General features: G+C 40.7%; 1 protein-coding gene across 4 annotated transcripts in view; it reads right to left on the bottom strand.

The window, feature by feature from the left end:
• The window catches only part of Phka2 (phosphorylase kinase regulatory subunit alpha 2), an 84,685-nt gene that overhangs the window by 45,135 nt on the left and 14,439 nt on the right, over positions 1-25,111 (bottom strand). For all 4 annotated transcript variants that reach the window (XM_038315962.2, XM_038315963.2, XM_038315965.2 and 1 more), the window contains exons 3-11: positions 15,824-15,982; positions 12,825-12,872; positions 11,715-11,883; positions 10,827-10,909; positions 7,510-7,590; positions 6,163-6,261; positions 3,880-4,026; positions 1,911-1,964; positions 1,224-1,346 (exon numbers count right to left, since the gene is read on the bottom strand). In XM_038315962.2, coding sequence (XP_038171890.1) covers positions 1,224-1,346; positions 1,911-1,964; positions 3,880-4,026; positions 6,163-6,261; positions 7,510-7,590; positions 10,827-10,909; positions 11,715-11,883; positions 12,825-12,872; positions 15,824-15,982 — 963 coding nt within the window. The remainder of the gene's footprint in view (positions 1-1,223; positions 1,347-1,910; positions 1,965-3,879; positions 4,027-6,162; positions 6,262-7,509; positions 7,591-10,826; positions 10,910-11,714; positions 11,884-12,824; positions 12,873-15,823; positions 15,983-25,111) is intronic.

The raw sequence follows: 25,111 nt of genomic DNA, 5'->3' as shown, positions 1-25,111 counted from the left end.
TCACCTCCTTCTCTTCCAGACCCAGGATATGATCAGAATGGGCTCTGAGAAGCCAGAGTGAGATCCTGGTCAACAGGATCTATTGGCACTATTGAATGTAGTGGAAACTAGCAGATAGGGTGTACCTGGAGGAAATTAGTCATTATTGTTATGCTCTTGGGAGAGTGTAGTGGGACCGGAGCTTCTTCCCCAGCACATACCCTGTTTCTTGGCCAATATGAGGGAAACAGGTTTCTTTTGTTATAGGCTCCCTACCACAATGCATCACCACACTGCAGGACCAAAAGGAATGAGGCTAAAACCACCCAGGAGCTGAAACCTCTGAAACAGTGAGTCAAAAGCGGATTCCCCTCCTTTTAACTCATTTATTTCAGATATTTTGTCACAGCAATAGGAAGGCGACTAACGCTACAGGGCAGCAGCGCAATCTAAGCTTGTCTTTTTAATAAAATTACTCGGGCTCAGGTGCAGAGAATGGAAAGAACAGGGAGTAAAGCTGGAGCTTGGAGACAGTTAGGGGTTGATACACTAAAGAAAATGTTATCTGAGAGTATCTCTAATCCAGAGTACCTCTGAACTAGACCTAAAAACAGCAAAGCTGCCATCTGTTCTGAAAGGAATAAAAGGGACACCTGTCTGAGATAGACAGGAACTATGCCTCCTAGCTCGCATGCCCTTGTCTAGTTCCCCCAACTCCCACTCTTGCGTATGTGCCATCCATTTAACCAAGTATGTGATGGAAACACTTCGCCAGTTCTGTAAGAAGACTTCAGAAAGCTTAGCAGCCTATGCGTTTACATTTCTGGGGAAAAGACAACTATGGGATGAAAAATCTAATGACCCAGAGATTCTACTGCTGTGAAAAGCCCAAGTGAGACACATGGATAAGAACCAAGTCCCTGCTGCAGCTCAGCTGAGCATCCAGCCTTAGCTGGCAGCCAGATTTCACTCACCAGCCACGTTAATGGGACCATCTTAAGAGTAGGTCCTCTAGCCCCATGGGGAACGTGGGGGAAGCAGAGACAATCTGTTCCTACTGGCTCTGCCAAAATAACAGAATTATGGACAAATAAATAAAACAGCTGCTGCTTTAATTCACTAGGCTTCAGAAAAGTTTTTAAAATGGCAACATATAGCAGAAACAAAATGACTCTCTGCTAATAGTGATCAGCCCATCAGTGGGATGAACAGGCTTATGAGCACGGTGCCCAGCATTTTCTCACCTGAACAGCATCACCATTGAAGATTCCATCTATGATTAAGTAAGTCCAGAACACGGGCCATTCACATTCAATGTTTTCAAAGAGCTTAAGTTCAGCAGGGTCATAATGCAGTCGATGAGGGTCCTAGAAGCCAATATATAAAAGCTTTAGAAAAGGATGTTACATTTCTTACCCAATGCCACTCTGCCTCACTTGCCTGTCTCAGTCAGTGCAGTTTTGTTATGATTAGGAGTCTACAATCATGGGGAAATGCTAGTTAGGGCAAAATTTCAGACACTAAATCAAAAATACACAAAGGACTTATGACATTAAAGCACCCCATCTCTCTACAAAATAGCAATTTGTCTATTGCAGTGCTTGGCAGATGATGTGTTTCATTTATATCATAATTTATATCATAATATTAATCACTGTGGCATTAAAACCCAAGAGAAGGCTACAAATTATCTTTAGAAAATAACGTGTGAGCCACAGGCTTACTCATCCTTGATTTACAAGTTGGTTTCACATTACTGGCTTGACCTGATGATCGTTCTTTTCTATATAACGCAAGGCTTGCTGACTCCAAAATTAATACTTTCCTTCCCAATATTCAACATGTAATTATAAGCAATAGAGGGAAAATGATACAGTGGCAAGTAGATATGCAGCAAGTAAGGAACGTAAGAAGCAATATTTAAATACAACCTCTCTTGGGGTTTTATAACCATCCCGAAGGAAGCGACAACATCCATAACGCCCCTGGTAAGGTGAATAAAAAAAAAGCAGAGCTGATGAAATCCAAAGAAATTTTCTTTGCCTTTTAATTTCAACTCAAGTCAGTACTTCATCCCCTTTCCCTTGCGTTTTTCGGTGAGCAAACATGCACCAGTCTTGTTTGCTTTAATGTAAAGAGTTCTTTTTAAGTACTAAGCAAAGCAAATTCAGACTTGATGAGCATTCAGAAGAGAACACAGAAGCATTCCATCAGAGTCTGGGGTGGGGCTGCAAATATGCTCCTCAGGGACTCAGTGAATGACTATTCCTTCCGTGAGGTTTACAGTATCAGACAGAGATGCAAAGGTAACCTCACTCGGTGAGGAAAGCACTGACATCTGAAATGGTTGGCTGCTCTGTGTATATCTGGGATGCTAAAGGCTACTCCACAGACTCAATGCACTCAGGCTGTGCATGTTGAAGGCGGTCTGCTTCAGAGGCCTCACAAGACCTGGAGGAGGGGGAAGGAGTTATGAGGTGGAAGTATGGAGGTGGGGCCTCCTGAACTATGTGGTAGCTGCTTCACTGGCTGCAGATGTCATGGCTCCTCTCCAGTTTTCTGGGTGTCAAGAAAGTTGGCTGGGTACGATGGTGCCTTATTCCTAATCCCTGGATGCAGCTCTGGATGCCTATTTCCCAGTTTCTTTTGGAAGTGGGGTTGTCCTGGCAGGCTTGGCTATCACTTGTCCAGGAGTTCTGTACAAGTTCTGTGTGGTTCTGGGAATTATTCCAGGGAACTCGACATAGAAGCCACTTGTCCTATAAGCACATCACAACTGCCCTTTCAGCTGCAGCTACCCAAATCATCCCCCTTTCCCCACAGGGCTTAACCCTTCCAGTTGCTTTCTTTTGGGAATATGATTGGAGACACTTCAATTCCTTTGTTTGCAACGGACAAAGATATTTCTCACTGAATATAGGTGGGACAATCAATATGGATGCTTTGACTTAGGAAACTTACACACATGGACAATTTTATAGATTTCTGTTGGCTGAGAATGTAAGATGGTCTTAGCTTAGTGATCTGTTACTGCATGCAGTAATGGGGTCTCACCATTCAAATTCTTACTGGAGTACAAAAATATGAGTTTCACTGTATTTCATAATTTTAATATTTTTATTATATTTTGTTCTCATGTAACTATTATTTGCTTGTCTTCCTCTCTCCCTCCATTGATTTCTTTTCTCTTTTCAAAGTCAACCTTTCTCCTTTGATGTGACATGTGTGTGTGTGTGTGTATGTGTGTGTGTGTGTGTGTGTGTGTGAGAGAGAGAGAGAAAGAGAGAGAGAGATCAGCCATTTTACTTAATCCCTATCCACCTTATTTTTCTGTGACAGAGACTCTCACTGAACCTGGAGTGTACCAATTCTGCTAAACTGGTTGGCCAGCAAACCTGACGGATCCACCCATCTCTTCCTCCCCAGTGCTGGGATTATGGATGTGCTGCTGGATTGTGAAATGGTTGCTGGGGATCTGTACTCAGATCCTCATGCTTGTATAGCAAGTACTTGTATATGTGCTTTTGTTCTGGCAGGGTCTATAGAGCTTTCAAGAGATTCTGGAAGGACTCTTCCTATAACCTCTAAGCAGTGGTTCTCAACTTTCCAAATGCTGTGACCCTTTCATACATTTCCTCATGTTGTGGTGACGCCAACCATAACATTATTTTCGTTGCTACTTCATAGCTATAATTTTGCTACTGTTATGAAACATAATGTAAATGTCTGATATGCAAGATATCTGATATGCAACCACTATGGGGTTTTCACGAGCTACAGGCTGAGAACCGCTGATCTAGGGAAACCACACCATTAGCTACAAGGGTAAGTTAGATGCCCCATGTCATCACATAAACATGGAATTTAATGCAGAACAGGGGGGCATTAGCCAATGCTTACCTGAAGTTTGGAAATAATTTCATTTTTGGTCACATTCACAAGGTTCACATCTTCTACTGCAAAGGCCGGGAAAGAAATAATAGGAAGAAGTCCGGCATCGATTTCTTTAGATGTTGATGCTCGTGGCAACATGGAGAAAAGAATTGACTGAATAAAAACAAAGAAGTGGTTTAAGCTAGAGAAGCAGGACTAGCTAGCTGGAGTAGCTAGGGACCATCACCTTAGACTACAGGAAACGGTCAAATGAGTTTGTCTATTTAGAGAAGGACTCAGTCTTACCAGCATGGCATCGGCTAGCCACCCCTGCTTACCCAGCCACCCAGACAATGCTTCCTCTTCCTTAGGAGAGGAGGGGGGAGTTGAAGAGAACATGCCAGTCTGAGGCTTGTGCTCAGAACTGCTATGTCCCTTCTTTCCATGCTCACTGATGGGGAAGAACTACAGTGCTGTTTGTGTCAGCGGCCAAGACGTCTGGCGCTACCAAGACAGAAACCAGACAAAAACATTTACACAGGACCAGCAACAGAGAGGCAGATGCTTTTGTGAAATGGGACTAGATGAGTTAGGTAAGTTAAAAACTGCTTTAATGAGGAGTAAAATTCAGAAGATCTCCTGAGTGCCAGACAAAACAGTTTTAGTTCCAGAACTTGTAAAGATTATCGGAGGCACTATGATAGGACCTCAACAGTAAGGTAGCTAGATTAAACACTATAAATGTAGAAGGGGTTTAGAATTATAAGGAAATGTTTGGAAAAGTAAAGGAAGTAATGTTGAGATAAATGTACAGATAAAAAACAAGCTCATTAAATATTCTATCTGAAGCTAGAAATACGGTATTATACCAAATTAATACACAAGGACTCTGAGACACAGGATGCATGCCTCACGTCATGTAGGCAGTGATTGAGCTAGGATTCTAACCCAACTTAAACTCTCCCATTACACTATATATCCACTAAGACACGTACCAGTCAGTATTCCTTTATTAATGTACACTGTAAGAAAATACCATAGACTTCATTAAGGACGATGCTTAGTGAGGAAAATGGAATGAGCTGTAAGGTGGGGCTGAGTGGAACCCTTTAGCTCTAGAATAAACCTTTTTTACAGTCAACCAATTCTTGGCTCAGTTCTTTAACTACAGTCATGAACCACTTAATGAGTGGCACATTCTGAGAAAAACAATATTGGGTGATTTCATCACTGCATAAATATCATAGAGTATACTTCCAAACACTTAGATCACATAGTTTACTACACGCACAGGCTGGGTGGTACATTTTGGTCAATAACAGACAAAATCCAATATGACACTACAGTATATGCCATCCGCCGTGGGCCGAAATGAGACTATGAAGTACTTATTTTCAGCCTTTCACTGCCTGGAAACACAAACTTTCACTTGAAGCTTTTGACAAGTGTTTAGGGCTTAGTTTTTTTGGAGACAGGGTTTCATGTAGCCTAAGTTAGTTAAGCTGTAGTTAAGCGAGCCTTGAACCTGGTAATTACTTCCCTCAGTAGCTGAAGATGAGCTTGGACTTTTGATCCTCCTGCCTCTTCCTCCTGGGATTACAGGCATGGACCATCAAACATGGTTTACTACTTACAAGTTATGTTTCTGACTCACTTTAGTCGCAGCACATGGTAGGCCCACACTAATAATTGCTAATAATAGTTAAGGACTTTCTGCTTAATGGCACCCCTTCCACTGTACCAATCATTCCTGTGATCTGTATTTTAAAGAAGTTCTATAAATTTGCCATCTCTCATTTCCCCTCTCCCCTCACCTACTCTGCACACCATGCCTCCTCACTTCAAGTGAAATGCCACTTGTGAGCCACTCCATTTGGGGACACTAAGAAATGAAGCTGCGAGGAAAGCACTTACATACTCAAAAAAAAAAAAAAAAACCATAGAACAGATTTTGCTTCTAGCAAAACCAAGACGCTTTGGCTGTTAGCTTCATGTACAGAGACTCTCCATGGTTTATGTCTGCATGGTGCTTTCTGGCTACAAAGCACTTGGGCAAGTTGGCCAGGTTCATTTCCTCTGCTCCTTACAGTTACTCTGTGAGGCGGGAGGGAAGGCACCTATACCACTTTATAGATGAGGAAGCTGAATCACAAAGAGGTCACATCAGTAACCGGAAGTGGGGCCCCAGGGGTTCTTAGCTAGGATTCTCCTCCTCTATTTTCTGGAGCCTATGTTGAGGAGGTCAGGAGGAGGCATACTAAGTATCTTTAGCCTGAGAGTCACACCAGCGGCCTACAGACTGGATGTTACCTGGCAGTGCTCCACTTCGTCAGGCAGGACATGGATGACTGACTTGCGTCCTCCATGGGCTCCAAAAAGATCAAGTTCATCAATTGCCTCAAGTGCTGCCTACAAAAACGGGTAAGAATTACTGTTCTTTTTAATAAGCACACATGCATCCTAATCTGGCACTCCTTTTTCATTATGCAATCTAACATACACATTTCTACTAATGGTGATGAAGAATGTCTTTAAAATCTATCTAGTGTCGTATCGTCATGGTCTCTCTTCATTTTCAGTAGCTCAGAGCTTTCCATTCTATGAATAAGAAAACAGAAAAACATTTCCTCATATGAAAGTGATATTCTACCAAAAGATAGAAAATTAACAAGACACTAACATCATGTGTGGGGGCACAAAAAATTAACTCAGGACTGGCTTTCCGGTTACCTATTTTTGCAGTTAACCTACCTCATGGTTAATTGAGAAAGTTAATTAGGCTTTCAGTAAAAAGTACATGGAGCATAGTTTTGTTGCTTTTAAAACTGTGGCTCTGGAACCTTTATGCTGTCTAAGCAGTTCATGCCTACGTTGAGAAGGAGGTGGGAAGGCTGCACACTGAATGTCTTTAGCAAGAGATTCACACCAGTGGCCTACAGGCTGGATGTGCCCCACAGGTCCACTGTTCAGCTTTGAGAGTTCTCCCAACCCATTTTGTCTTCTGTTTCCATTCTTCTTGTCTCCATCTCTGTCCTGTCTTATCTCATTGCCTCTCTTTTTCCTTTTTAGAACAGGGCCTCACTGTGCTGCCCAGGTTGGCCCCAAACTCCTGCTTCAGTGCTCTGTGAAGTTGGAATTAGAGGCACACATTACAGTGCTGGCTTGAAGACCATTTTTTAAAACTGATTTTTAATTGAAATACTTTCAAGGAAAGGTCACAGCATCCCCAGTATCCCTCTTGCCCTGTTCTCTTTTTCTCTGGGCAGCTTTACTGATTATTGTTACTTCTCTGACCTTGTAGACTTGAAGCTGTGCATCTCACCTACAAAATTCTCATGTTATTTAACCTTCGCCATGACCTAGAGAGGAAGACTGGCCATTACTAACACAGCTTAACAGCAAGAGCTTGAACCCATGGGTGACACATCAAATAATAAGGGTTGAACAACTTAGTTTCTGTCACATTCAGACTTCAGTGTTGGAAATCTGTCTTCTTGACCTATAACTTCACTTGGCTGGGGTACAGGTGCCACTTGGATTTCATATATTTGCTGCTGACTTTCGAAAGAAACGTACTAATCATATTAAATTCAAATTCCTGAAGAAGAGAACCTGACAAAAAGTAAACACACACAGAAGGGAGAACAGGACTGTCACCTTGGCCATTCCCACAGAGCTTGCGTTCAGTTCTGGAATGCCCTGATTAGTCTTATCTCCACGTTCCCACATTCCATAATCCTAGGGAGAAAAAGGCAGCTATCAGAGGTGGGAGGTACATAAGAAATACTATGGAAAAGCAATTTCTTTCTGCTAGCACAAACACAATGAAACAGGAGGATGGCTTCTCAAAGGCTCTGTGGCTGTATATTATATATGTTCTTGCTCAAGTTCAGCTCAGGAGGCCTCTGTACAGAATTTTAGAAGAAAATACTCAAGTGGAACCAAAAGAACACACAAAGACCCTCTGAAGGCTTATTTCTAAAAGGCATTAATTTGTAACAAACTCAATTTGCAGTGAACATATATATTTTACTTATCTTAAAATTAAAGTGTTGCCTTTCTATTTGGTCAATGCCTTTGAACTTATTTAAAACAATTTCAAAAACTATTTTTAGCATTACCCCTGTGTAAAGAAAATGTTCATCAAGGAACTAAAGCCGTTGTCAAAAATGACTCACTGAACACACAAGGTGTTAAAGACCTATTCATACAAATTAATTCAGAAAACTCAATACATATATACCTATCTCTGGTGATTCATATTTTTATTAAAAAACCCACCTGTCGCATGTTGATTCAAAATACTGCATACACTACTGAAAGAGCAAAAACCTAACAAGATTCAACATGACTGCCTAAACATGACACCATGAGCAAATAAGATACCAACAAACATGTACAATGAAAGAGAAAAGGTTCATGAAGCCTCAACCATCCAAAGAACTACAGGCAATTAAGGAACACTGGCAGTGGGAGTAGTAGTCTTCTCCAAGGAGGAGCGCACCAATTGGTTATCTGACACCAAACAGTCCTGAAAACATATGTATGTATTTATGTATGTGTGTATGTATGTATGTATACACACAGATAACATAGAGACTGACTAGATTATATTTAGATATTTAATGGAAAAAGGCCATGAATTTGAAAGAGAGCAAGGGGGTATATGGGAAGGTTTGGAAGGAGGAAAGAAGGGAGGAAATGACATAATTATATTATACTCTCAAAAAAAAATTAAAAAGAGCAGGGTTGATGCCAAAATATCAGTCTTTATTTTTTAATATCCAAAGAAGAATGATGGACATAGTGGCTCTTACTATGTGAAATCATGAAAATTGAATATTGGGACTAATGACGTGGCTTCAAGGGTGGTAAAGACTTCAAAAATATGAAAACCAGGCATAACACTCAGGAGAATTGCTGAGTTTGAGATCATCGTGTCTCAAAAATATATACCTAAAAGAGTAAAAATAAAAAAAAGAACAAACAAAAACCAAAACAAAACAAGGAAAAACATTTACAAATATGAACACAGAAACCTAGATATACCAGGGTCATTGTAGACCCTTGTTGGGAGCTGTGAACCCCTAGATCCTGAATTTCTTGTAAGGAATGTGTTAAGCTTGCAGCTGCTCTGAGCACGAGACCCTCAGGAGTTCCTGATGGCAGGGGAGTGGTTTCTGGTGGGTTTGGCTGGGGCATAGCTATCAGTTAAGGATCCCTATATAAGCTGCCCCTGGACACAATAAAGGGGGCATTCTTGGGATGACTCGTGTCTCTGTGTGTCTTTGTGTATTTAAATCTCCAGGCCCTTGCCCGGCTCGTGAATGGTCCTGTAGTGCAGGCACCACAATACAGGAGTAGTACAGGCACTGCAATACAGGAGTAGTGCTGTACTGTCACGTAGTACAGGCGGGCGGTACAGACCCTGACCGGCAAGCAGGCCTTGTAGGTAGCCCCGCGTGTCTTTTCTCATACCTGCACATTCTTTTGCTCCTAACATTCAACACTCTAATCTAGCAGCTAGAAAACTCACCCTTGAAGACTGTGTGATGCGTTCAGCCTTTATTTCAGATTGAGCACTAGCTTCTTCCCTAGCACATCACGTCAATGATTCTCTGCATGGCCGTAACTGCTAGAGTCTGGCTTCCACCTTCAGCATGCCAGCAAGTCGACAAGACACTCCGCTACTTCCAGCGTCAATGTCCACCTGGGCCTTTACTCTGCACCCTCTACTCCAAATGCTCGCAACCTCTGCTCTCCCTAAATCACACCTTCCCCATCCCAGCCTGTTCCTGTTGATCACTCCACTATTCCTGCACTCAAATTCTCATTCTCTCCCTTTCTTATGGAAACCCTACTTGTCTCCCAAGGTCTACCTGAAAGCATACCTTTCCCACAAAAATCTCTGTAGTTTCTTTAGACAGGTCTGTCAACTTTGATACTACTGACATTCTGAGACAGGTAAGTCTAGACATGGGGTTGATGTGGCTCTCTTATGTTATAGGCAGTTCCTGGCCTTCACTCACAAGATGCACTCTCTCTCCTAAGTGTGACTGCCCCAAATATTTCCAGATACTACCAATGTCTCCCGTGAGAGAACACAAATCACTGCTTTAGAGCTGGGATTAGAAAACTATGGCCCTTGCTCATTTTTCATGAAGTCTACTTGAGACACAGCTATGTTCATCTGTGTACACAGTATCTACATAGCTTTCCTGTTGCACACAGTCAAGTAGCACAAGCCTTAGGGCCATCTGCCCTTTCCTTACTGCCCCGATAGTCCACCTTGCAAATTAGCAAAGGTTCTCAACCTGTGGGTCGCAACCCTTTAGAGGTCAAACAATCCTTTCAAGGGGTCATTTAAGATCACTTAAGACTCAACCCCAAAACAGATATTTATATTACAATTCATAACAGTAGCAAAATTACATTGATGAAGTAGTAACAAAAACAATTTTATGGTTGGGAGTGTCTCCACAGCATGAAGAAAGGGTCATAGCATTGGGAAGGCTGAGAACCACTGTTCAAGAAGTATATCAAGCCTCATCTTCCAACATAGACAGAAGCCTTGAGGAAGTGAACTCTGTTCATGTTTATATGGATAGTGTGGCCTTCTCTGCCTGTGGGCTGATGGTGTAAATAAACCCCATGGTGCCCCAGTTCCCACTGAGGCATCAACATGGCTCCTTTTGCAGCCCAATGTAAGCCAGCTCATACATATCCTACAAGACATTTTAATACATTACTGAATACAGCAATGTATTCAGACAGAGTGTGTGGTACATTCCAAAATGAAATCCATATCCCAGGACAAAAACTAAATACTTTGCACACAAAGGTGACACATTCTGACAGCTCTAGTTTTGCTGACGTTCTAGTGAGCCACAAAATAGCTGCTTTCACAAAACTGGATGATTTTATTTGATTATTTTTGACAACTAGAAAAAAAGACTACCAGTATGGATACTTACAGCAACTTTATACGCAGCTTCTATGTAAAAGACAAGATTCTGTATGAAGGCCACTTCATCGAGGGTGAAAATAATACGCAAGCCTAACAAAGAAAAGGGATACCGTGAAGACAGCTGCCAGTTATACACAAACATTTTGCTAGCAGATAAGTCTTTTGATCCTATCTTTCCTTTTCTTATTGGGCACCGAAGTAACTCTGAAGTAGGTCCTTCACAAAGTGAGGGGAGCTCCATCACTGAGGGTGTGTCTATGGGAAGAAAGCTCAGAGGTAAGGCATGGGTTCTCTAGAACATGTTTTGTTTGTGCAGAGAAGATTCCAACAAAGTAAAGATTGGAGTCCAGAAGTATCATTCCCTAGCCTTGAGTGAGCCAAAGGAAAACCTGCACCTGCCCAGGAAGAGGCTAACTTCTGTCTATAGGTGTCAGCCTGGGCCCCTGCATTCCATGCACATGACACCACAGGGAAGTACGCTTTTCCTCTGTATAGTCTACTACTCATTTATAGTAGTTGGTATGTTCTCAGTGTGTCCCTCTGAAATTCAGTGTTACTAATGTGACAGTCCTAATGTGACAGTGATGCGGGGGCCTATATGAGTTTAGAGCACAGATAAATGAGGGCCCTCGTGAAAGAGGCTACACACAGCGTTCAGTTCTTAATCCATCTGTTGTGTAAAGACAAAGCCTTCTACTTCTTCAGAGGAGGCAGTTCTCACCAGACAGCTCAACTTGTTGGTACATTAATTTTGGACTTTTCAGCCTCTAGAGTTGTGAGAAAAGAAACTTCTATACTGTTTGAATTCCCTAGTCTTGGGTATTTTGTTATCACAGTACAAATGGACATTACCCCCTTTACTTTCTGAAATGCCACTCGAATGGCCATGGCTCACCTGAGGCTGTCATCTGGGCCAGGAACAGGAGGAAGAGGGAGGTGGCATCCACCTGGAGGTGGCCCCACTGGTCATCACCCACCACGGTACTGCAAGTAGCAGTGTTATACTTGGCATGCAGACTGTCCTTGGTGCTCTGAGTGTGCTTGAACTTCTCCACTTTGTCCACCTGAGGACAAAGGCAAGCTGGGTTCACATAACTGTACAGGTTCATAGCTGGCAGACGGCATATCTAGGGATAATCACTGAATCTTCTAGACCTCTTATGTGACACCTCTGGGATCCAGGAGGATGGGCAGTGGTTGCTGATGAGCACTACACACAGGGGCCATGATGGAGCTTCTTTCCCACTCACTCAATGGAAATACCTCAGCCCAGAGATCATAGGGGAGGCTCAGGTCAAAGGTATCCTTGTCAAAAGACTCGCCAGCAGGGGCAAATGGTATGTTCTCAAGGACACAGGGAAGGAAGGAAAAGAACCTGTCTAAATGCCAACTTTTCTTAACATCGCAAAGAAAAAAAGAGCACATGACCCTCTGAACTGGTACAGATCCTAGTAGAAGGTTCTGTGTATAAAGATTATAATAGTTTCATTTGCCTTACACTAAAGATATAAGTAAATAACAATGTCAACTTTAAAACACGAGTTACATTTATTGATCTTCTGTGTGTATGTGTGCAGGCAGGCATGTGGGCGAGGGCAGAGGACAACTAGCATGTGGGCGCTAGCACTGGACTCAGGTCTACAGGCTTAGTAATGACTGATTCATCTAGGGGGCTCCAATAATGACAACACCCAGAATAAAAAATAAGTAGTGCATGGGTTTCTCTGAGTGCTTTTAATATCATTTTTTCTTAATTGAAAAAAAGACATGTTCTCCTTTTATACACATAAATCTTTGAAAGAGGACTTTCAGAACTGTCCTTTGAAACTATGGTTCCTGAGCACACTAAAAATTACTGAGGGTAATTTTAGAAAAAGAAAGTAAGCAAAAAATATTTCTGTTTTTTTCTCGAGAAAGTTCCAAATGTAAGATGCCATCCCAATTAAAGTGACGCAAATGCACACTGCAGTGCTCTGGAGGTACCAATCTGTCACGTCCCACCTACCTGCCGCATCATGCACTGGAGGAGACCTCGCATCAGCTTCACCACGTTCTGTGGAAATAAAGCGGCATCAGGAACAAGGCTTCAAGAAAACCGATTACTCATACATGACCAAAAAGCCAGTGTTGTCTGGCAATATTCCAAAACCGACAGATTCCCAACTATACAAAAGTATTCTGATTGATCACATTATTGAGACTTTTCTACTCCATCATAAAATAAATGTTTTGACAAAGCGATTTATCTCAAATAAAAGGGTTGGAATAAAAGGGATGCATCTTTGGGCTCTGACATTTTTATGAGCTTTGTATTCTGGAACTCTATGGTACATTTCTTAGTAATTTATTTTTGTTACACAAAGGACGAATTAAGCCTGTCATGCCTGTCCAAAAGTAATGATACTTTGCCAAAGGAGCAATTTGTGACACCATTATTGGACCATTGAGCAAAGTCCTTACAAAATATAAGTGGTATCCAAGATTTTTTAATAATATGATTATTAATAATATTGCAACTGATTACTATCACTATCATTCCAAATCATAATAATGTGGTGGTGCACAACTTTAATTCCAGTACTTGGGAGGCAGAGGCAGGTGGATCTCTGTGAGTTCGAGGCCAGCCTGGTCTATAGACCAAATGATAATAATACCACATTAATTAATTAAATACTCTATCCAGACACTGTGAAAAACATTTTATTTATATTATTTTGAATTCCAGCACCAGCTTTATAAGGTGGTTAGCATTTTCACCCCAGTCTCTACATGAGGAACCTGAGCCTGAAGCAGATGAAGTAACATTTCTCAACTCTCTGTGATGACAAGGGGTGTAGAGAAACAGAACCTAGATACTCGGATATCATGGACTAAAAGAAGTTTCTACTTATAGGCATGGGTGTATCATGACACACACTCCACCTTATAGGGGGCAGCAGAGTAAAGGGACCTGAAAGTTCATGGCCAGGGAAAAGTCTGGAAGTCAGACCCTTCCTCCTCTAAAATCCTAGGATCCTAGAAGATAATTCCATTTTTTTGTTACAAAATCCGTTGGGGAAGAAGATGTTACCTCAAATATAAGTTAGCACTGTTATAATGGTTAACTGTACACAGCATACACGTTTGTCAACTGACTTCCTTTCAAACTAGGAAAAGCTATTTCCCATGAGAAGAAATGAGTGATTTCCAACTTGGACTGATAGTGCCAATCACCAGTCGTGGGGAAGTACCCGGAAATGTGGGGCAGGGGCATTCTAATCAGAACAATGACAGAGGTGGAGATTATTGGAACTTAATGATCAGGTCAGAGTCCCTAATATCCCCAAATGCACAAGACAATCTCACACAATGAAAGATTGTGTTAATCAAGCCCCAAGTGCCACTTAAATAAATATTACTCAAAGATGTCCACTGATTATTATTTTTTCATAATCAAGGGTGATATTTCCATTAGTATTTACTTCTTTAGTAACACTATGCAGCCTTGGATGGTCTGGAACTCACTATGTAGACCAGGCTGGCTTCAAACTCAGAGATATAGCTGCCTGTCTTCTGAGTAGCAGGATTAAAGACATGTGCCACTATGCCTAGTCCTAGCTTTTAGTTTATTAACCACACATCAAATAGTAAAAGACATTAAGTATGAAACATTGTGGTCTGTTTGAATTTCAGTAAAGGAACAGAAAATTTTATCAACCTTAGTGATTGTGTGCATTTGTGTGTGTGTGTGTGTGTGTGTGTGTGTGTGTGTGTATGATGGAAGAGTTGGAAGACACTCGACATAAAATTATTATAGCAGCAAATAACTGATGCACTCATCCATCCCTTTTTCTGGAGGAGCAGCCAGTGACTGTTATTTGTAATTTTAAAAACTTTATATACTTCAAAAACTGAGTGATTTCATCACCTCACACTGAGCAAGCCCTGGTCAAATCCAAGCTTTGCTCCCAGAGATAAGCTTCCTTTCTGAGCTTTCCCACAGTTATCAAATTTCCTTCATGCTGCTTATCACTCATGCCCATTTGGGTTACTATAAACAAGCAACAACTGGGCCCAATCATCCAGTAGCTATGAAGGTTGCCCAAGGATGTATGAATTAAAGATAAATCCTAGGACATTTGGTACAGTGTGTGCTTATCTTGTGTGAGGCCCCAAGTTCAGTCCCCATCCCCTAAATTCAATCTTTATAAAGATAAATCTCAAATGTTCTCATGCCAGGATGATTACACTTTTCTATTTCAGGGCTCCTTACCTAAACACTAGTACTCAAAACATTTGGAAAATATTTGTCCAGTACTGGAGATTAAACCCAAGGCTGATAACATGCCAGGTAAGCATTTTAGCACTGGGTTACATCCTTCCTCTGAGATTGGAAACCTTCATTGAGCTACATGGCAAATAACATAGGCACAAAAATTAAATAATGCCAATTTGGCTCAGACCTAAAGGGTGAGTATGAAAGAGTAAGACTCACTTCCTGGAGAATGGTACAAAGTAGAAAGGCATTTTTAAAGGCCATTTAAGAATTGTTTTAAGCAATGGCAAGGGCATTTAGATAATATTCATTGGAATATAACCACCCACCCTGAAAAGCACATGCTTTGGGGTGTCTAGCTCCAATACATTGGATTTTTTGCTTTCTATTTTTTTTCTCATTTGGTGGCCAGGGTGAAGAGTTGGTACATGTGGTAGATGGCCATGCATCAATTCTTCAAAAATAATCATACCATGAGAGAGAAATATAACCAGGTAGGCATATTAACATGTTGGGGGTAGAAATCTGGATGGTTTTGTTTTCCATTTAATGTGCTTTGTGATGTTATTATTTTATGTCAAACACAAAGATAAATGTGAGGTGCCAACCATCTGAATGCCTTCACAAAGTATTCTATTGCAGAAATGAAAGACTGCACCCTGTTATGCACATACAATGATATGCTCATCGGTTTTCTAGTTCAAGAAAAGGTACTGAGCAGACAAGACACTGAAGTCAGTCACAATTACCTGTTCCAATTCATAGGCCTTTGCTTTATCCTCATCACGGTCAGCATTCTTGCGGTAGGCCATGCCCAAGCCCCAAACAGCCAGGATGCTGTAGATGTTGTCCCGTACCCAGGCATCCTTCTGGTCATGGCTGGCTGATAACAGCCCAGTGACTGGGTTCTAATTAGAGAAGAGACACAGAAATGCTTGGCATCCATCACCCTTCCTAAATCTCCTATACAATTAATGTTTCCCTGCGCAGGTGGATGGGGACTCAAGAACACAGAGCACAGAGAGAACCGAGTTCCTGCTCCCTGTATCTTAGATGCCTTGCTCGTGTAATTAGGAGATGAGATAAGAAAACCTCTAAGGAACATTCTAATTTTTATGTTCTTCTTCAAACCTTTAGACCATACCAAACTGTTGTAATGTCTAAAAGAGAAGAAACACCAAACAGAATGTCTACCAGGCTTTACCAATCTGCGAACTGCAGGCTTCAGGTCTTTTTGGCCTTCATGTTTCTAATCAGTTGATAAGGCACTGAGCCTGGGAACAAAATTCAGGGCCCTAATCCACCTCCTAGCTCTATGAGGTCAGAAAAGCTACCAGCCTTGTCTAGACCTCAGCTATCATGTCTGCAATCCAGATAATTCATCCATGTGACCAGAAGAAGCTATGCAGGAGCGCATATGGGAGGCCTCATTAGATGTGACATCACAGATGTGGTCGAGAAAATCAGTAGAGTCAACAAAAAGGTTTGGACCTTCTTATGAAAAGTTATACACAATGTTCATAATAGCATTGCTCATAAATGCTGAAAAGTAGGTGGCAAGTTATCTATCAACTGACAAAAGAAAAAACATTTTTCCACTTTTTTCTTAAAAATTATTTTATTTTATGTGTATGTGTGCTTTGCCTGCATGTATGTATGTACACCATGTGCACGCCTGGTACCCACAGAGGTCAGAAGAGAGTGCTAGATTCCCTAAAACTGGAGTTAAAGGTGGTTACAAATCATGTGGGTGTTGGGAACTGAACCTGGGTCCTCTACAAGAGCAAGTGTTCTTAACCACTAAGCCACTCAGCCTGGTTTTCTCTTTTCTTTATAAAGGACATTAAAGTTAATTGGGGTGATGGATGAATGACCCCATGAATATACTAAAAAGAATTGTGTACTTTAAATAAACAAATTCTATAGTACCCAAACAATGTCAATAAAGCTATTTGTATATTTGGGGTTACCGGGGATTGAAACGGGAGCATCTTTCATGTTAGGTAAATAGTCTACCATCAAACTATATCCCTAGTCCAATATTTTTAAAGCCAACCCTAATAAAGACTCTGAGCCCATAAATAAAATGGTTAAGAAGAGTCACATGAAGTTGGCTGACTCCTGAAAATATACAAAGAAATATGTATATAATAAAATATACTTCCACAATTAGAACCTTGCCACCTTAAAAAAATATCTTACTTGCCAGTTTACTACATTACCTGTACTCTTCCTACCCACTGGCTTTTGTGAGCCACCCAGACGGGTCTATGTCTTTAGAGGCCCGAGGTCTTATTTTTTTCCTCTTTGTTTTATTACTTTATAAATAATACCAATCAAAATTCCCACTTCCTCCCCTCCTCCCACTTCCCTCTGCCTCCCCTACCCACCTCACCCTACCCCCTCCAGTTCTAAGAGAGGGCAGGGCACCCTGCCATGTGGGAAGTCCAAGGCCCACCCCCTCCATCCAGGCTTGGGAAGGTATGCATCCAAATAGACTAGGATCCCAAAGAGCCAGTACATGCAGTAGAGACAAATCCCAGTTCCATTATCATTGGCTTCTCAGTCAGCCCTCATTGTCAGCCACATTCAGAGAGTCTGGTCTAATCACATGCTCGTTCAGTCCCAGTCCAGCTGGCCTTGGTGAGCTCCCATTAGATCAGTCCCACTGTCTCTGTGGGTGAACCAACCCCTCGTGGTCCTGACTTCCTTGCTCATATTCTCCCTCCTTCTGCTCTTCAACTGGACCTTGGGAGCTCAATCCAGTGCTCTGATGTGACTGTCTCAGTCTCCATCTGTTGCCGGATGAAGGTTCTATGGTGATAGTCAAAATATTCATCAGTCTGACTACGGGACAAGGCCAGTTCAGGCACCCTCTCCTCCACTGTCCAGGGTCCTATCTGGAGTCATCCCGTAGACTCCTGGGAACCCCTCCAGAGCCAAGCCACTTGCCAACCCCAAAATGGCTCCCTCAATTAAGATATCTCCTTCCCTGCTCCCATATCCGTCCTTCCTCCATCTCAACTATCCCACTTCCCCAAGGTCCCCCAACCCTCCCTTTCCCACTAACTACCTCCCAGCCCCCATGCTCCCAACTTTTGGAAATTGGAAGCAGACAAGATCATCGAGGCCCGGGGTCTTTATTTGACACTGGTATGAAAATGGAGGGATGGGGGGGTTATTCTGCAAGCTAAAAATTGAACAGCTCAGTGGTGCAGTGCTTGGCTGGCATGCATGAGGCCCTGGGTTTAATCTAAGCATAAAACAAAACAACAACCATTATTCAGAGGGCACTATATTATCTATGGGAAGAGTCATGAAAAATTCCACTGGGTAATTTTGAAAGGACACTGCCAAAGCTACTAGGTAAAAAAAAAATATATCAACAATGTTTCACATGGTCTCACACAAGAAACTAAATATTTGACTTTCTCTTTTAACTAATCTATACTCTCTATACAAATATCTGAAACTCAACAGATACTACCTGCAGGAACAACAACATTCAATGTACTAAAATCGTTCTCCAGTCAGTAACTACAAATCAATGGCTTTAAAGTCAATGAAAGTCCACAGAAAATTGGGGTGTTATTGCACTCAACAAAAAGAATACTTTCTGACTTGCTTACTGCTTCAGATCTATAAAACAGAATGTGTTATGCAACAAGAAGATGCGGGAATTTCCACTCAGTCTCGAAGGGCTCAAAGTGTAAGTGTTATTGCTATAGGGGATTGCTGGGCCTAAAAGAATCAGTATTCCCAAACATTACACACTTAGCATATGCAGTTGTATCTATTCTGAGGCCTGTTGGGTAAGCTCGGGACAGGAAAACATCAGGAGATCCTAAGAAACCAACCTCTTTGTGGCATGCCCCACTAACCTTGAGTCTAAAACAGCTTTCCAACAGCACAGGAGTGACAGCTTACACAGTGTCAAGCGTGGTTTAGATTATGAAATGTCACTGTCCTGTTAACTGAAAGTTCGCTTTTTTATTCTGCTTAGTTAATCTCCACCTTAGCTCATCTTCACCTAAGACTAGACTATCTGTGCCCCTCATTCAACTACAGAGAACCAGGAAGAGTGTTTTGGGGGTCCTTACACTCAAAATTACAGACATCAAACTCATGGAAAAATGGGGGTGTTACTGCACAAAACAAAAAGAATACATTCTGATCTAAATCTATAAAACAGGCAGTGTTATGCAACAAGAAGATGTGGGAATTTCCATTCAGTGTGACTCATAAAAACTGAGATGTCCATAAACTTACAGATACTCTGGTGCACCAGGTTCTGCTATCTTTTCTAATAAAGATGCGCCAGGAGTTTGTCTTTCTGTTCTTCCCTTACTTGGGGATACTCTGTCCCATATCCCCTGCATTTCCACCCACTGAGGCTTGTGAACCACGCAAACAGATTCATTTTTTTCAGAGGTCTGGGGCCTTGGGTTGACACACTGGTATCTCCTCCATGTGGAGGGGTAACTGATGCCAATCCGCCAGCTAACCAAGACAAAGACAAATGCACATCACAATGAGGAAGGGGACAGATTTGTCTAGGTCAAGGTTATATTTCTGATACGATCACTTTAACTATAAGCTTCTTTCCAGTTAAGTTTGGGTGGAGGGGAAGGTGAAGAGGATCTGGGAGGAGTTGGGGGAAGGGAAACCATAATCAGAATATATTGTATGGAAAAAAATCTATTTTCAATAAAAAATAGTTTCACTATAACTAAACCCTCATATAATGATGCAGAAATATATAGCTATAATTACATAACTATTTCTTTCAGCTTTTCCTTGTCTCTTTTTTTCCACAGGAGAAGAAAAATTGTAGATACCATCAAAATTAATAAAGGTTCAGTTTGAAGAGGAGAAACCTCTTGGAAAGGAGAAATGACAGCTCATCCACAATGATGATATTCATACAGGTGGTAAGAAAAACATACAGGATGGGGGCAGGGTTCTGTTCTTGTCTTTGCAGGAAAACACTCATCTTCAAAAAATTCAAGGAATCCTGGATATTTGAATACTGGCAGTTGGAAAAATAACTACCCAATAGGGATCATCAAGAAAACTGAATAGGTTCTGTAAGTATAAAAATCAAAGATATACGTTTATTTGTATAAACATATACATATATATGCATCTATATTTCTAAATATACAGATCTGGTTTTGGAGTTGCACTCTGGCTCAGTCCCTCTCTAATTCCAAGCCTGTTGTTAAGAGAAAAACCCAGAGTTTCTGGAGTTTCTGTCTCATATCAAGAGCCATGATATGGGACAGAAGGAAAAAAGAATTTAGAAAACATCTTTGCTTTTCTTCATATATATCATACCTTTCATTGAATATATGTATGTCTGTATATGTCTATGTAATTAATGTTTAAGTCTTCCACAATGAACAATGAATTTTCCTGCAGTGACATTTGAAGTTTCCAGGAAGAAGATGGGGCCCCATAACAACAACTCCCCCTGGTTGATATGACGTCATGATACTGATAGCACTACTACAAGACCTGTTTTGGATACCAGCTGCACAAGACGGCTCCAACTTGGTTAGCTGAAATGGTGCACATCTTTTACAAAGTTCTGGCCAGACCTGCACAAAATACTCAGAGGCTATTTGCAATCTTACCAGACATTAATCTTGAAATTTAACCATCATTTTACTCTCACAGGATCCCCTAGAAAGAACGTCGCCCCCATAACAGCTGGAAGTAATTCTAGAGGATGACGTCCCCTCTCCCAGCAAGGTTCGTCCTCAGGCTTAGGGACATTATAGAGGGGTTGATTATAATTAGTATACGGTTGAGGGTTGGGGGAGGAATTTTATAAGCTCTGGAAATTTTTTTGAACAAAAAGGAGGGAAAATTGCATGATGGGATAATAGATTGGTATTTGTGAGTTATTGTTTATAGATAATTACATTGGCATAGATTCTTGTGTATGGACACAAAATTAAATTATATTGAATATTGTATGCACATATGCTTCTACCTCTGATTAAGATACTTACATATTTTTTATATATTGATATATATATTTACCATTTTGCAGTGTACATTTCTACCTCTGATCAAGATACTTGTACACTGTTTACATTTGGAGAACATTGTCCTCATTTATTGCACAGTTTTTTATTGTCTTAGTCTTTAAGTTAGATAGGTATTAAGAATTATAGATCAATAGTCATCTATGTTTGTCATATTTATAGTTAGACTAATCGGGTTTTTTTAGATACATATAGATTATATTCTGTATAAGTAGATAATCTTCAATCTCTTTTTAAAAAATATTTATTTATGTATACAATATTCCCTCTGCATGTATGCCTGAAGGCCAGAAGAGGGCACCAGACCTCATTACGGATGGTTGGGAGCCACCATGTGGTTGCTGGGAATTGAACTTTGGAAGAGCAGGCAATGCTCTTAACCGCTGAGCCATCTCTCCAGCCCCAATCTTCAACCTCTTCAAAGAGCTGTAGAAAATGCCATTTAATCTAACTTAGAGTTCTGTGGTAGCGAGACACAATCGCTCCTGGCAACACTGATCTATTCCTGAGAGATTGATGAGCACCAAAGACACCCCACTTGGATCTTGTCTTCTTCTCAAAACCAGCCTCTGGGCAAGGAACTGCCCATACCTCAACTACTGACAAAATACATAGTATCTAGAAATGGATAAGCAGAACTGTCAGCCAAGACAGGGTAAGACGGTTTTGAAAAATTTCTTGCCTTTAAAAATAATCTGTCAGTTATTCTAGGCCTTAGCCAAAGTTGGTTACTTCAACGCTGCAAATGTGACTTTGGGTGATTGCCCAGGGAGCCAGTTGTCTCTGTGATTTGTTGCATGTTTTGAAAGTTGTTTGATTGCACTTCCTAATTACTCAGGTAAAATTATTTCCCTTCTCAGATCTTCGATGGGGTTGGAGACTAGGTAAACGTAGTTACTTTACTCTCATGACTTGGCCAAATTATTTTTTACACAAGACTTAAGCTAGTTAGAATAGGATATTTGTTCTTACTGTATATAATTTTGTAGTAGGTTTAGAACCCTCTTACTTAAACAAAATGGGGAGGTGCTGCGGGAGCTCCTTCTGCTCATTCAGCCAATAGCCCTTAAGATACTTGGGCGTGGTCTCTCTGGCTTGAAAAAAGCAGCAGTAGCTGCACGCTGGCTACAGGATGCTTTTCCTGGTCGTGCAGGGGGCTGTTGTCTAGGACGGTGATCTGTAAGTTTTTTCCCTTTAAATAAATAACCCTTTTATTAATCATAATTCCAAACTGGTGTGGGATTGTTTTGTGACTTACTCCTTTAGGTGTGCTGCCTACCACTCATATTAGCAATGAAAAAAAAAAACCCAGTCCCTGTGACAATGTATGTATTCCCTTTTTTCTTTGTGCCATTAAAACTGGGTATCATATAATAAATATTACAATAAAATGATACATATGCATATGCTTTGGTATAAATTCTTGCTCAAACAGAAACTTTTTTAGGGGGGTATCAGATTTTAATAACACAGGAATCATAGGATCACCTGGCATTTCTCATTCAACAGAACCTGATGAGATTTCCTCAAGCTACCTACAATAACTCAAATTCAAGAGCTTGGAGCTGCATAATACTCTATGGTAGATACACTTAATAATGCATCCAGAGGTCTACCCTTATGATAAGTTTCCATTTACAGTACAGGGCTTTCATTACCACTCACAAATATAGCAATAAATGTTCTTACGAAGATGATGTTTTCAACAGTGGAGTTGCTTTTTTTGTTTTGTTTTGCTTTTGGTTTTCTTTGTTTGGTTTGGTTTGGCCTTTTAAACAGGGATTAATTGTGTTCAAGAGGGTTTCGTCATCACAATCTGATGGCATCCCAAAGGTTTCTATCCCAGTACCCTTACCATGGGGATAATGGCTTCAGAATATGTATCACATCATAGTCAGGGAAAAGCAACAACAACAACAACAACAATAAAATGTGAAGGGACTTCGATTATACAATTCCCCTCAAGGAGGCACCCCGAAGTGACCTAAAGATAGCCACAAGATAGTGCTTCTTAAAGATTTCATGCATGAATTTTCAGTAACTCTCCAGGTAAAATCTATAATCAGGACCCACTGTTGTGGCATAATTTAACTTGAATAACCTTCTTAAAGACTCTATATGTAGATGTATATAGACACCGTGGGGTTAAGCCTTCATTTAATACTTAGAGAGTAAAAGCACAAATCTCATCATATCAGCTTTTGCTTCTTGTTTGAAACGACGCTTGTTTTAGTATCAATTTAATTCACAGCTAGCATGCTAACACCTTAAAGAAAGACAGTCAGCCAATTTCAGCTCTGCATCTCAACATTCAGTATAAATGATATTCTTTGCAAGTAACTATAAATACTAATGGCTATCATTCCTAGCGCATAGGGCATTCACAGCTTCAGGCACTTTGTACACATCATAAGCAACACTTACTCTACAGTGAGCTTTTATGGCATGGAGTAAAACCTCCAAATTAAAATTTCTCTATTGACAGGTTCCATGTAATGCATACTTCTAAAATAATTATTCTTCCTTCCTGTAAATAATTTTTAACATTTTCAATTTTTTTGGTCAGTCTAATGGTGGCACCGCCCCTCTCAAGTTTATTTTATCTGTCTTTTGGGAAGAGGCAGTTGGATTTGTTCTTCTGATGGCTAACTTCCTGTTTCTTTTCAACACGATACATGGAAAGTTGTGGTACTAGTTCCTGGTTGAAAAGAGCACAGGCTCTAGACTCAGGCTGTAACCTTGAGCAAATGACTGCAGCATCTCTCTCTAAAGTGGGGATTATACCTCTACCTCTACCTGATAAGGCAGTTTTGAGGATTAAGCAAATTAATATGTATTAAGCACTTTGGAATACCTGATATATATGTGAACAATAGCTATGCATTTAATATTAATGAACTAAACAGTCTTTATTCATGCTATTTGTTTTTCATATACTCATAATTTGAGGTAACAGATAAAGATTCATTGCCAGGAGGAAGAATTCACAGCAAGTACCATGTAACCATTATTGTTATTGCTAAAAGAAGGTTTGGGGGTCTTCCTTTTATCATTACTGAAAATACTGCTAATGAAAAAAGTTCTTTGAGAGAGTCTCACTTTGTATATGAGACGAGTCTAGAACTCAGAATCCTCTTGCCTCATCCTCCCAAGCTCTGTGATTACAGGCGGCTGTGCTCACTCATATAAATCTTTGTCTGTTTACTATACCAAATTCTGTGTACCTTGCATGAAGAATGCTCAACCTTGTGCAAGTCATTTGCCTCTCTTACCTTTTCCCTTTTCCATTTCTTTTTAGTTGCTATCTAGGGAAAGTAAATGAGAATGAAAAAAAGAGAAAAATTTAAAGAACAGGTCTAGAATGCATTAATAATCCCAGGATTTAACTTATGTTCTGGTAATAAACTGTACTAAAATTTCAGTGACTTCTAATACCAAATGCTTTTTTCTCATGGATGTTTTGCATCCACCCTTGATCAGACAGGATTTTCCTGTTGCTTCTTCTAGGAACCAGGATACTGAGCAGCCTGTATCTGAAATACTGTCCATCTCCTGGCAGTGGGGTAGACAGACAACTACCCACGACAGTCAATTCTCCAGAAAGGTGCAACAATCATGAATCTAACGAAACATAAAGGAATAGAAACACAGATGGATGGAACAGATTCGACTTCAGAAATGGAATCATGGGAATATGGCAAACTGAGTTCTGACAAAGATCTAAAGATAGTCCACAGGAGAAAGAAAAGCCTTTTTAAATAACAGTGTTAGACACACAAAGGCAAAACGGACCTCAATCTAAATTTCACACTTGCAGACCAGCTTGCCTTCTCAACCACACTGAATATTCTGACCATGCACACAGGCTAGCTTTACTGATACACTATTATACATTAACACCACACTATAAGCTTCCTAAAGATAGTTTGCTACTCTAGAGAACCCTGGCCTAGTTAGATGCTGAATGAATGTAGAATAAACATG

The sequence above is a fragment of the Arvicola amphibius genome, chromosome X (genome assembly GCF_903992535.2).
Source record: "Arvicola amphibius chromosome X, mArvAmp1.2, whole genome shotgun sequence".
NCBI lineage: Eukaryota > Metazoa > Chordata > Mammalia > Rodentia > Cricetidae > Arvicola > Arvicola amphibius.
The sequence above is the reverse complement of the archived record's forward strand: the minus strand, read 5'-3'. Positions and strand labels throughout refer to the sequence as shown.